The sequence below is a fragment of the Passer montanus genome, unplaced genomic scaffold (genome assembly GCF_014805655.1).
Source record: "Passer montanus isolate IOZ18808 unplaced genomic scaffold, ASM1480565v1 scaffold21, whole genome shotgun sequence".
In the NCBI taxonomy this organism is placed as follows: Eukaryota; Metazoa; Chordata; class Aves; order Passeriformes; family Passeridae; genus Passer; species Passer montanus.
The window spans coordinates 7,005,423-7,019,121 of NW_024366703.1; the positions used below are offsets into that span (position 1 = coordinate 7,005,423).

Consider the following 13,699-nt stretch of genomic DNA (forward strand, 5'->3'; position numbering starts at 1 on the left):
TCTTGAATCCAAGATGTTTATTTGGAAGGGGGAGTGAGGGTTTCTCAATTTTGCAGGGCTTGCAGATGGGGGTAGGTTTGCTGCCAAGCAATAGGATGGGTCTTTGCAGGATGGCTCCTTTGTAAGGCAAGCCATTCCCCCAGCCACAGTCTGGGGACAACTGGCTGAGACCATGAGATTTTGTCACATTGGGAAGATCTTGGAATTCAACAGAGCTAGACGAGACTGGGACAGGCAGGACTGGGGGTGCTGCCAAAGCCTGTTGAATTTTTTATGGGGGTTGTGGGAGGAGCAACTGAGAAATGATATGTCAGAGCAATAGGACTTGTGTGAGGACTTTGTGATTCAGCTGAGTTTCAGCACTGAGTGATCTCCCTTTGCTGCCCAGACTGCCACCACTGGAGCTGGCAGAGCGCTTCTGAGAGCCAGCTGGGGGAGATGATCCCACCAAAGACAGACTGCTCTTTTTTTTTCTGGATGAATTTTTTATCTGTGTCTGTGGTTGGGAAGGGGCAGATGTATGAAAACAGACATGAGGGAGAAAAGGATTGTAGGGCCCCCCTAATGTCCATATAAATTGATTGAAGCATTTGACAAACCACAAGCACAGAGTGTGCTGAAGGCAGAAAGGGCAGGACTTATTACATGATCTTTTAGGCTCTGAAAAACTGTGAAATCTGGTGAATCCCACTCAATACAGTTACAGGCCCCAGATTTTATTTTCTGGCATGGTGGGGATGAAACACAAGGCAACGCTGATCATGGGGACCAGTTGTGCTCCAGGTGTTGGTGTCAGTCTGAGCTCCCAAGTGGCTGGAAACAGTTGCTCAAGGCACTTGGGTCTGGGTGTCTGAAACCTTCTGGATGTCACAAACCCCTCCACTTTCCCTGCAGTCTCCCAGTGCTGGTGCTCCTGAGCTGGTTACTCAAAGGATGTTTGCTGCTGGGCAGGGCAGGTTTGTGCCAGGGCCTGCAGCCAGAGCCCTGTGCTGGAGATAGCTTAGCAGCAGGATGAATTTTGGCACCAATTTATAAGCAGCCCTAAACATGTGCATTTTCCCCCTAAAACTGAAAGAGGTGGGGAAAAGAGCTCCTCCCCTGCATCCCTGGTGGCAAAGATCACCTTGTCCTTCACAAACACAGAGCTGAGCCCTGTGACTCCTCCTAGCTCTCCTTACTCCCAGGCAAAGGTGGCCTGTGCTGTCCTCCCACCAAAAGCTGGCTGGGGTGGGCTGTTTGCCTGTGTTTGCACCCAGGCCTGGGTGGGGATCTCTTCTCCCTCCCTTCCCAGCAGACAAAAAAGAAATTTCTTGAGTTCTTTGCTGCCCAGAGGGCCTGGTCGTGCCTGCAGCCCCAGCCCTCAGAGGTGGTCTTTCCATCTTGCTCCTGCACCACCCAAATGCATCTGCTGTCCTGTGGCATTGGGACTCGGTGTGGCACACAGCATTTTCCCTGATGAGATGCTGTCTCCCCTGGCAGGTACAGGGCACAAAGTGGCTCTACTGGCCAGGTCACTAGTGAGGCTCCCCAGGGCTCAGTTTTGAGACCAGTCTTGTTTAATACTAGGGAAGCTCTATAGAGAGATCTGGACAGACTGAATCAATGGGCCAAGGTCATTTGGATGAGGTTCAACAAAGTGGAGTGCTGGATCCTGCACTTGGATCACAACAACCCCACACAGTGCTACAGGCTGGGAGGCAGAGTGACTGGAAAGCTGCCCAGCAGAAAGGACCTGGGGATGATGAGCTAGCAGTTGCCCAGGTGGCCAAGAAGCCAGTGGCATCCTGGCTTGTATAGCAGTACTGTGGCCAGCAGGACCAGGACTGTGATCATTTCCCTGTACTCAGCACAGTACCCCATGTTCAGTTTTGGACCCCTTACTACCAGAACAATATTGAGGTGCTGGAGCACAGAAGGGCAGCAGAGCTGGTGAAGGGTCTGGAGCACAAGTCCTGTGAGGAGTGGCTGAGGGAGCTGGGGGTGTTTAGCCTGGAGAAAAGGAGGCTCAGGGGAGACCTTATCACTCTACACAACTGCCTGAAAGGAGGGTGTAGTGACGTAGGGATGGGCCTCTTCTCCCATACAACAAGCGACAAGATGAGAACAAGCCTCAAGCTGTGCTATGGAGGGCATTCATGTTGGGCAACCGGAAGAATTTCTTCACTGAAAGGAAGGTGAAGCATTAGAATGGGCTGCCCAGGGAGGTTGTGGAGTCACTATCTCTGAAGGTGTTCAAGAAATGACTGGACCTGGCCATTAGTGCTAATGGTTTAGTTGACAAGTGGTGTTCAGTCAAAGGTTGAAGTCAAAGATCTTGGAAGTGTTTTCCAATCTTAATGATTTTATGATTCTGTGATTCTATCACCAAGGCTCATCTTTGTCCTGTGGAGCCAGCAGCATCAGTCATGACTCGCCTGGCTGCATGCTCGGCATGCAAACTAGCTTTTTGTCCTGGTATTCATCTTCCTGGTGCATTTCCAGCTCCTTTTTTCCTCTTCTGCACATGTTATGAGTGAGTCTTGAGCCCCAGGTCTGGCACAGGCAGTTTGCCCTGCTTTCACTGCCTCTAGTTGTTCTTTGCATGGAGGGAGCCTCTGTTTTGAGGGTTACATCTCCCGTACTGGACACCCAGTATGAGGAAAGTTCCTTCCTCTAGGACTTGCAGGGCTGCTGCTACAGAGGTGATGTGTCTCCAGGCACTGGCCTTATCTCTCTGCTCCTTAATCTTCCTTATCCTCCTTTTCCTCTCGAAGCAAATCTTCATCCCTACTCCAAGGACACTGACAGCAGTGGCAGCTGGGCCATGGCTTGAAGTTGGGGTCCAAAAACTGTAGTAGAGCCCCAGCCTTGTTCCTCCATTTGTGTGAGAGGCACAGCATGAAGTAACTCCTGTGGCTGCAATGAGCAGGGGGATGCACAGAGGCCCAGGAAGGTGAATTAGCATTCTCAAGATCCTCCTGAAGGTTGCTTTCTGACAGACAATAAGTCCCCATTTCCTGGCCTCCTGCTGCTGGCCCCATGCAACACAATGCCTTGTATTTTCTTCTTATTAACGAGTTCTTCCTTTCTGCTAGGTGTAAACATGGGAAAGAGCTGTCCCAGGCTGCTTGCACCAGCACAGCCCTTTGGTGGCCCAGGAGCTGCTCTGGTACAGGGATGTGCAGAGAAATATGGTCTGGCATGCCAGCTGTCCTGGCATGCTCCAGGAGCCAGGCCCGACCTGATTCTGCTAAACAGTCATGGCTCCATGGCAGCATCCAGCTGCTGTGTGCTAGTTGTGCTGGAGGGATGCCCTGTGCTGGGGTGGGCACAGGAGCTGGGACATGGGGCTGTGCCTGTGGGGTAGCACTGGAGATGGAACAGGGGTCTAAACCTGATGGCTTCTTCTCCTGGGAAGGCTCAGAGACCAGGCAGCATCTCACAGGGTGATGTGGACAAGCAGGAGGCATCCTCGCCCACTGCAGCATGAGAATAGGGTAGAGAGCTGCTCTTGCAAGAGGCACCTGTACATCCTCTTCCCCCAAGCTGGAGCTGATTATTTGGCCTTCAGCCCTTTTCTACAAAGCACCAGCTCTCTGGGTGCTCAGGGGTCTCTCAGTGCTGGAAAGGGGGTCTCTTTGGTGCCTGTTCACTGCATGGCTGCTACTTCCATCCCTTCCTAGCAAGGACAGCTATTAATATCTCAGGCAGTTCCCCTCCCCTCTTCCTTCCCCTGTTGAGGATAAACCAGCCTGATCTCTGCACAGGGAGCACTGTGAGAAAAGCCAAAGCCTGGAGCACTGTGTGTGCTCCGGGCTGGCCAGGGAGGCAGGACCTCGTGCTCCGGCTGGAGACCTTCCCTTCTGCCTGGTGCTTACTGTAAATGTGTGCAAGATGAAACCCCAAGCACAAAGCATTTCCTTCCTGCCTCTTGAAGTGGATCAACCTCCTGCGAGTGTTGTGAGGGCTGTGGGGAGTTTGAAAGAGCTGTTTTTGCCTGGGTCTGGTCAGCAGGAGGCCAACAGCAGGGTGGGAGGGATGCTCCAGGGGTTTGGGCTGTGGCAGTGCATGGTGTGTAATCTCATGATTTGAGATCTTGTTTTTGAGGGCAGTAGGATGCTGTGCCCCAGAGGTGCACAGTGTCAGGGTTCTGATATGTTAGCAGGTGGGGTGACACTTTCAGGAGGGATGAAAATAGCTCATCACATGGGTTTTTCTCGGAAAATAGTCCAGCTGACAGTGGAGCGGGGCTGGGGAGAGGGAAGCCTGTGTGTGGGAGGCCTGGAGAGGCAAAGGTTGCACTCGCCTCCTTGGTCCAGGGCTTTTGGTGCATTAAAATTCAGTCACTGTGACTTCAGGCCCGTCTCCAGCAACGTGCTGGGACGTGTGTCTCAATGGGGGCTCTTGATCCCGGTCCCTGGGCTGAGCTGCAGGTGTCTGGAGCCATTCCCGCTACAGGCATCTGCCCTTTGCAGCTTCCTCGCTCCGGTTCCACCTTCCTCCTCCTCCTCACCCTTCCTGCCCCTCATGCTCCAAGCTGCTCCCTCCGTTCTTGCTTTCCGGTGACTGCAAACAATGTCCTTATTCACTCCATGGCTGGGATTTGGCGGCGAGGGAAGGCCTGGGTGCAGAGGAGGAGGAAGGAGAGAGGCAGAGAAGTGAGTGTGCCTGTCCTGGGCCAGCTGTCCAGCTGTGCTTAAAGGTGCTCTGTGGGGCAGGCTGGCTCTCTGCTCCCCCAGTTTCCTACGGGAATGCGGGCTGTGCGCTCCTGTGGTTTGTCCACCTGCCCTGCTGTAGTACCCTCCAAACCCACAGACAGTTTCAGCAGAGTTTATTGGGAATTAGCATCCTGCAAGCATCCCACAGGTCAGGGTGTGGGCACTCGGTTGCTCTTGCAAGGTGAATGGCCCTGAAGGATGCACAGTGCCTATTAGACATCAAGAGAAGCTGCATGGGCTCCATTTGCCCTGTGAACACAGTAAGGCTTTTCACTGCTCCAGCTCTTGTTTAAAACCACAGCAGCTCAGCAGGTCATGGGGCACAGCTCTGCCTCTGGTGAAGCTGCCAGGCTCCTTCCTGATCCTGCTGGGAACTGGGCAGGGGCTGGTGAGCACTCGAGCCCCCAGGGAAGGGGTGCCAGTGGCTCTCCCCTGCCAGCTCTCCCTGGGAGGCACACAAGGGCCCTGACCAGCCTCAGAGAACACAAAACCTGGGGCATGCTGTGGGATTTTGCTGCCCTAATGCTGGCCCCAGGGCAATGGGCTTCTGGGGGCTGCAAAGAGGGGATGAGGCAGGGCAGGGCCATAATCCACTGTGATTGTGGGCTCAGCAGTGACCACAGGCTTAGCTCTGCCCTTTGGGAGAGGACAGTGTTGAGACCAGCCCAAGGCAAGTCAGGGGAAATATCTTGCCACAGATTTCTCCCTGCCTGGGAGGTCTTGAGTGGGTGTGAGCTCCTTCCTACACCCCAGTGCCCCATTTACAGTGCAGGTTTTCTCAGCTGGGCGAGCTGGACCCTTGTGTGTAACACATCTGAGGCTTGTGGTGCTGCAGCCATGCAGTGGCTCTTGGATGAGAATCACAGATGCCCTGTATCATCAGAGCTGCTAAACTCTTCATTACGATCTTCCTGTCTTGTGGCCACAGGCATTTAATGTTGCAGAAGTTCCTTGGAACTGCCTTGTCCCCCAGCAGACATATCCCCATGCCCTGCCTGGCAGGGTGGATGTGTCCCACGCTGGGGCAGCCACTGGGAGCTGGGGTCAGTGCTTAGTCTGCACCTTACTGCCCCTCTGACCAGGGCATGCAGCAAGGTGCAGGCAGGGTGAGGCAGGCAGGGTGTGGTTTCCCTGGTGGTGGTTTCCTCCCAGCATGTGCTGTGGATAGCAGTGGTCAGCAAGCCTTCCCCCAGCACAGTCCCACGGGGACCAGCTGCATGCATCCTCCCTGCAACGAGACTTTGCAGTGCTTGCTTTGCTTCCTGCAGAGATGTCCCTCCAAGCAGTGTTTCAGTCCCAATGACCTTGGTACCCCAAACCCCTCTGACTTGCCACAATGGCTGCTCAGAAATCACCTTCCTCTCCCTGCACAGGAGGAGTGTACCCTCACTCCTGAAGGGATGATAATGTCCCCTCCTTTGTCCTTCCACCTTTGGTGGTGCAGCTCCCTTGCAGAGCTGATGCCCACAGTGTGTTTGCAAGCTCCCTGTATGGGCTCAGCCCTTTTGTACCCACACTTCATTTTTCTCCACGAGCAGGGGGGAGATTATGTTCATCTCCTGCAGAATAAGCTGGTGTCCTTGAACTAGCCCAGTCTCACTGGGGCCTGCAGGGTCATGGTGGACCAGCCACTTACCCCAGCCACCGATTAATTTATTAATTAATGAGATGAATTCGCTCTCAGCTGGTGTTGGAATAAAAAGCATTTTTAGTATGCGTTTCGCAAACCGGCGACGTGTCTCGGAAAAGACAAACTGGGATCAGAGTTGCACACAGCCTGGGAAGGGTGCCTGTACAGAGGGAGCCTCGGTTCTCCCAGCATCAAGGTCATGCATGAAATATGAGAAATTACCCCGAGAAATTCTGATCCTGGAGGAGGAGGAGTTCATGACTTCAGAAATGCCAGATTTGGGAGGGGATGGAAGGGGAAGGGATATATTTTCCTTTTCAAAATACCTAAGGAATTTAGTCTGTGCTGCATAGACAATGAGGTTTTGCCCCTCGGTGCCAGAAGGGGTAGTTCATACCCTTGTGTCTTGTTAAGGTTTTGTTGCCGTGGGTGAAAAGCCCTCCCATTCCACTGCAATCCCAGGCACGTACAGTTTTTAAATCGCCCTAAAAAAAGAGTGGCTCAAATATGAGGTTTAAAGAAAGTGCTGCATGTCCTCTATTCTGTCTGATTTCTATGGCTTTAGGTTGGATTTTGGTCACTTTTTCCAGCTGTGAGGTGACATTAAATTAACTTATATATGCAAAAAGTTATTTTTACAGATGTTTTTACGTATATTTGTGATTTCCCATAATTGCATGATTCCTGGAGTGGAGCAGTCTGAGGTTTGTTACAAAACACAAAGGTTGGCAGCTCTGCCACGGCAGCTGCAGGGCGATGGTACGTGCATGTCCGGGGCTGTTCGGTGCCTCCCTCGGGGGTCCCTCACACCAGTGGGGTTGGCAGGGTGGCCTCTGCCTGCCTGGCATCTGCCCTGATAGGAAACCCTGCTTTCCCCTGCTAGAGCATCCTGGCAGCATCAGGGGCAAGGGCAGTGGCTGCCTCGGGTGTGTCAGATACCTGATGGGTACAACCCAGTGGAATGGGGATTTGGCCTCTGTGCCCAGCAAGGGATCCCATCCTGTTTTTTACCCACTCTTGTCCCAGCTGGCAGACAGGGAAGTCAGGCTGAGGATGGGGCTGCTCCTGGGGGCTGGCTAGACGTGGCCATCCTCCTGGTGGGCTGGTGTGGGATGGGTCTGGCTGTCTGTGGTGGAGATTGTGGGTGTGTGGCAGGGAGGGAGGTGTAGGGAAGGGCTCATGCAAAGCTCGCTGTGTCCTTTGGCTGCCCATCATGGGGCGTGAGCAGCTCAGCCTGCACTGCACAACCTGCCCAACTCCCACATTCAGCTGGCCTCCTGCAGCCAGGGATATTGGAAGGAATCTCTTTCCTTAGAGTTCAGGAGCAGGCTTGTTGCCTGCCACTTCTCAATCCACCTGCATGGAGCTGTTGTCTGTTTAGTGCAATACAACTGTTGTCCACCTGCTCCGTATTTCTGCCTGGTGCTGGACCCAAAACTCTGTCTGAGCCCCTAGAGAAACCCCCAGCAGCTCCACACTCAGGCCTGGCCACTGGCACAGGACCTAGGACACAGTTCCTGCCTGCACCCTCGGTTCTCCAAGGTTCAGGCAAGTAGTGTTGCACTCACTCTCCAGAGCTCAGTGCCTACTGTGTTAAACCTGGGAGTGGACTGCAGCCTCCTGATGCTGCAGCAGCACAAAACCCAATCATTTTACAATGAAAGAAGGAGATTTTTAATGCATGCCTCAAATCTTTCTCCGTGTGGATGCTTCCGGTGATGCCCATGGATGCTGCAGGCCCGTGTTTCTGTATACACGTGCAGGAAATGTCCCCCGGTGGGCTGGGGGCCTGCGTTGCTGTGGCTGCCCCTCAGCCCTGTTTCAGTGGATGTGCTGTCTGTGTGTCTGTCTGCATGTGCCTGGGTGGGTGCACACGCATGCATCCTGGGCATGCATGTGGAGTGTGCTGTGAGTGGGAAGCTGGGTTTTTTTAGCTCCTCGTTATTATTAGTGGTAGGAACCCAGTCACAGTAAGGCTGGAGGTGCCTGAGACCTTAAGAAAAACAACAGGAGGGAGGAGGCTTCGCATTCCTGCTCCTGAATCGAGTCGGAGGTGACAGCCTTTCCCTGCAATGCAATTAATCCCGGCAGCGCCTCTGCCACCCTCCCCCTCCCGCCTCGTCCAGGAATTAATTACTTGATTATAAATTCCCGAGTGGCGGTTTATAATAGCAATAATCCCCTCGAAATTCATTCTTGCTGCCGGTTTCTTTCCATCTCGCCCCCGTCGTTGAGTCTCGAGCACCGCATCTCCGTGCTGGGTGAAGCCCTTCTCCTCGCCCCGCCAGCGTCCTGGCTTTTCCCCCCAGTAAACAAGAAGGGAGAATATTTGGAGTTGATTTTGATGGTGTTTTGGGAAGCCCTGCTCCTGCTCACAGGGATGGAGCCCTTCTCTCATGGGCAGTGGATTTCTCCAGGCGTGTGGGAGCGACGCGCTCGCGCTGATAGCTGGGGATAAGGTTTTGTCCCAGTTATTTGGTGGATGGCGCAGGCCCAGCCCCAAGGAGTGGGGCTGGGGGCTGGCAGTGTGGCGGGGGAGGCTCCGTTCCACCTCACTCTGTCCCTCCAGATTACGCTGACACTGGCTCTGGGGCTTGTCAAGGAGGCAGGGAAGGGAGAAAGGATTTGGCGTGGCGTACGGGAGCGCGAGGGAGGTGGTGATGTCTCACAGGAGCCTGCTGGCAATGGGTAATGGGCCTCAAAATGGGGGATGAGCCTCTCTGGGTGCCCCCCGACAGCCCCCAGGGCTTGGCCCTGACCCAGCCCCACTGACCAGGCTGCAGAAAGTTTCCTGAGGTGCTGCCCCCATCCCGGGGACCCAGCCCAGCCAATAACACAGCCCGGCACACGCAGCCCCTCTGCCATTTCTGCCACTGAGATAACCAAGTTTCCAGCTCCACAAGCCACACGGGGGCTTTCAGCCTGGCAGTGGCGTCCTGCTGGGAAAAAGCACCATCCCTCCTGAACCATGTGGGCAGAGGCAGTGTGGGCAGCACTGATGTTCGCTGGCACATGCGGCCGCTGGGCTCTGACGATGCTGCTTTCCCTCATCTCTGCAGAAGATGCTGATGAAGCAGCAGGACCGCCTGGAGGAGCGGGAGCAGGACATCGAGGAGCAGCTCTACAAGCTGGAATCAGACAAGAGGCTGGTCGAGGTAACCAGTGCTTCACCCTGCCACGGCCAGTCCCGGGGACTGTCACCCTATGGCACTATGGGGACAAGCTCGTGGGACACAGGGGACAGATGGGCAGGGAGGAAGGCAGGCATGCAGGGGAGGAGTAGCTGGACAGACTTCCAACCTCCATTTCAGTGTCATCAGTCATCACTTTGGGAGAACAAAAAAAGTGTTTGGAGCTGCTCTGCAGCCTCTTGGGCCCTGGGTTGAGTTGGGAGGTGAGGAACAAGGTTGTCCTTAAATATCAGATGGCACATCATGTCCTCAGCTCAGTACAGCCTTTCTCAGGAAGGGAGTGCTTGTGGTCCTTAAAACCCCTTGGCCTCCCAGAGCATGCAGGGAAAGGCTCTGGAACATGAAGTTTCTCCAGCCTGGGGTGGGGCTGAGGATGAGCCCCAGTAAGTCCAGGAATCTGCTGAACCAATCAAACCTTCCGAGTGTCCCTGTTGGGTCTCTGGCACATAGAAATCCTCCCATGTGGGAGATGACAGCAGGGTTTGAGCTGTCTGGTTGTTGCAGGAGAGCAGAGCTGGGGTGCAGCTTTCTGGTTGCATTCTGTACTGCTGAGAAAGGACCCACGTGTCCTGGGACAGCCAGGAAGAGATCAAAGGCACAGAGGACCTGACCCTGCTCCTCTCCCCAGGAAAAGGTGAACCAGCTGAAGGATGAGGTGCGCCTGCAGTACGAGAAGATGCACCAGATCTTGGATGAGGACTTGAGGAAGACCATGGAGATCCTGGACAAGGCCCAGGCCAAGTTCTGCAACGAGAACGCGGCCCAGGTTCTGCACCTCAATGAGCGCATGCAGGAGGCCAAGAAGCTGCTCAGCTCTGTCCAGGTCATGTTCGACAAAACTGAGGACATCAACTTCATGAAGGTAAGACAAGCTGCCCATGCCAGGGTGGCACAGGGGCTGTGGAGAGGTTTGGTTGTGTGGGAAGAATTGGGTATGTGTGGGGTGTGGTGGGGAGCAGGATGGTGACATTAGCAGGGCTGGCTGATGTCTCCAGAGTGATGAGCAGTGGAAGAAGTCAAGAAGTGAGGCAGGCTCAGTGCTGGCCTCAAAGGAGGAGGTGGCACAGCTGGAGATGGGGCTTGAGCAGCCCATGCAGGGGAGAGGGGGCTCAGTGCCCATGGTAAGACTGTCCCCTCCTGGGGGGCCATGGAAGCTGACACTGAAAGGGGGCATGGCCACCATGGCAGGGATTGGCCTTACTGACCAGAGCTTCTCCTTCCACTTCTAGAACACCAAGTCTGTGAAAATCTTGATGGACAGGTAAGCGCAGCGGGACAGCCGTGTTTGGGGAAAAGGGTGTGTTTGTGTCCACAGGGGTGGCAGCAGCACAATATCCAGAGGAAAACCAGGGCCAGGGATGCTACAGGGTTTGGGAGAGGCATGTGCCATGCTCAGCTTTCCTCTCTCTCTGGGAGGATGATAAAAATCCCCTCATGTAGCCACTGAATCAGGTCCTCCGTGTGGGCTAGGGGAATCTCAGTGTTGTGCTTGTGGAAGAGCAGAGGATGGGACCAGCCGGGTTGGGGTGCAGGGCTCCATCCAGCTCCACTGGCAGAGGCAGGGCAGGGAGTTAAAGGCAGCACTAGCAGAGATGATCTGGGAAGGCCGTGCAGTGGGGACATGGACTGCAGGAGGTGTGTCCTGGCAGGGGACATTCAAGGAAATGGGAAGGTCCTGCCTGCCAGAGACAGCCAGCTTGCTTCTGTCCTCTCCCCTGGGGAGGGGGTTTGGCTCCAGGAGGGTGTGGAGGGAGGAGCTGTGCCCCTCCTGAGTCTACCTTGTAACTCACACCTCTCTGCCTGCCATCCCCAACAGGACTCAGAACTGTACAGGTGGCAGCCTGCCCCCACCCAAAATTGGCCACCTCAACTCCAAGCTCTTCCTGAACGAGATCGCCAAGAAGGAGAAGCAGCTGAGGAAGTTGCTGGAAGGTGGGTGAAACCTGAGGGGTGCAGGGGCATGGGACCTCACTACCTCCTGTATCCGTAGCTGGCTGCCTGCAGATCCCAGTACAAAATGGTGGGGAGAGCTCTTTGGGGCAGGGACCCCTTGGAGCCCCTCTACAGTCAGCAGGGAGAGTCACAAACCCAGTTTCTGACTCTTTCCAGGGCATTTTCCTTGTCTTGTGAATTGGCTGTGTTCTGGGGTTACACAAAACCCTGAAATACAGAGCTTTTGGGGGTTTGGCCATTGCCAGGGAAAGTCAGTGGAAAAATGGGGGTCAGCATGTGGGCAGGGATAGCCGAGGGCTGGCATGGCCCCACAGCCCCCAGCCAATGCCTGGGTGCAAACCACGTCCTGTGGAGGCTTCCCAGTCCTCTCCTTGGGGATCTGGTGTTTATCCCCCAGGCTGTCCCACTCTGCTCCTGTTAAGGGACAGTGTTCACGAGCTGTTTGCAGAGCAGTGCCCGGGGCTGCTCCGAGCCCGCTGCCAAGGGCCCAGAACTGAATCTGCAAGTCCACCTGCACAGGGCTGTGTGCATGGCTTGCCACTGGTGGGGCGGGCTGGGGACCCTCTGCACACGTGGGGCTGGAATGTGGGTCCTGGGGCTCCACCGCAGCTTCGGATCAGCAGCCGGAGCACCCCGGAGCTGTGCTTAATACAATGCCCCTGTCCTGTTCCCCTGCGCAGGTCCTCTGAGCACCCCCGTCCCCTTCCTGCAGAGCATCCCCATGTACCCCTGCACCGTCAGCAACTCCGGCGCGGAGAAGCGCAAGCACTCCACCGCCTTTCCCGAGGGCAGCTTCCTCGAGCCATCGTCCGGGACTGTGGCGAGCCAGTACATGAGCCAGGGCGCTTCGGCTGGCGAGGGGCAGTCCGCACAAGCCATGGTGCCTTGTAGCTCCACGCAGCACATAGTTGGACTTCCTAGCGGCCCGCAGCCGGTGCACTCGGGCTCCGTCTTCAACCCATCTCACTACCCCAACACCACGTCATCTCAGCAGTCCGTGCTCTCCCAGTACGGCGGCCGCAAAATCCTCGTCTGCTCCGTGGATAACTGTTACTGTTCCTCGGTGTCCAACCACAGCGGGCACCAGCCCTACCCGCGCTCGGGGCACTTCCCCTGGACAGTCTCGTCGCAGGAGTACTCCCACCCGCTGCCGCCCGCCCCTGCCGTGCCCCAGTCGCTCCCGGGACTTGCCGTGAGGGAATGGATTGACGCATCCCAGCAGCACGGGCGGCAGGATTTCTATAGGGTCTACGGCCAGCCGTCGGCCAAACACTACGTCACCAGTTAACCGTCACACTCTGCGGAGTCCCGCTCGATGACGTGTTCAGAGAGAAAAGTCTGCTTTGGTTTGGCTTTTCTTTTCCCCCTCCCCCCATTTTAAATCAAACCCAATGTTTTCCCTGCCTCACGCCCCTCCAGGATTTTGGGGAGGGTTGTTCTATCATATCTCCTTTTTTTTTTTTTTTTTTTTAATCCTTTGAAAATGAAATATTTTTTTTCATTTTATTGCCTTTTTTTAATTTAATTTTGGAAGTCCTTCCTGCCCCTCGCTGGGTAAACACGAGGGAGAAATTACCGAGAAGAAATTGATGGGGATTTCAGTCGGACATCTGGGTCTGTGCGTTCTGCTCTTCCTCGCTCCTCTCTGCCTTTGGAAAACTTCAGAAGGGACAATGGCACCTTCTCTATTTCTCCGAGTTCATTTTTTTTCTGGTTTGGTTCAGTTTTTCCCCTTTCCCCACCCCTTTCTTTCCCTTTTTAAAAAGAAAAAAAAAAGAAAAAATCTATCATTGATTCAGTATGAAATGACACTTGTAGATTTTGGGTTTGTTACTTTTTTTTTAAAGGCTGATTTTTTTTTTTGTGTTACAAGGCCACTTCTCATGCATATTGGCATTTTTTTTCCTTCTTTCAGAGATTTGTAAATACACAATGGCAGGAAATTTAATGCACAAAAAAAAAAAAGGGAAAAGAAACTTTACAAAAAACCACAAATAAATAAATAAAAAAAAATCTGTTCTAGTTTTCAGGAGGGGAAGTGTGACTGAAACACCCTCCCCTCCTGCATATCGCTGATGCAACTTCCTGTAACAAGCACTTTGTATAAAAAAAAGTGGACTTCCTGCTATAAGGCACAGGTATTTATTCTGTAACCGATTTTAGACACACACACACACACACACACACACACGCAAAATATTCAAATAAATGTGATCACTTAGTGCAAA

General features: G+C 54.1%; 1 protein-coding gene across 2 annotated transcripts in view; it reads left to right on the forward strand.

The window, feature by feature from the left end:
- TRIM8 (tripartite motif containing 8) overlaps positions 1-13,699 on the forward strand; it is a 30,083-nt gene extending 16,384 nt beyond the window's left edge. For both annotated transcript variants that reach the window (XM_039709182.1, XM_039709183.1), the window contains 5 exons: positions 9,387-9,482; positions 10,147-10,380; positions 10,748-10,779; positions 11,335-11,450; positions 12,152-13,699. In XM_039709182.1, coding sequence (XP_039565116.1) covers positions 9,387-9,482; positions 10,147-10,380; positions 10,748-10,779; positions 11,335-11,450; positions 12,152-12,759 — 1,086 coding nt within the window. In that variant the 3' untranslated portion in view covers positions 12,760-13,699. The remainder of the gene's footprint in view (positions 1-9,386; positions 9,483-10,146; positions 10,381-10,747; positions 10,780-11,334; positions 11,451-12,151) is intronic.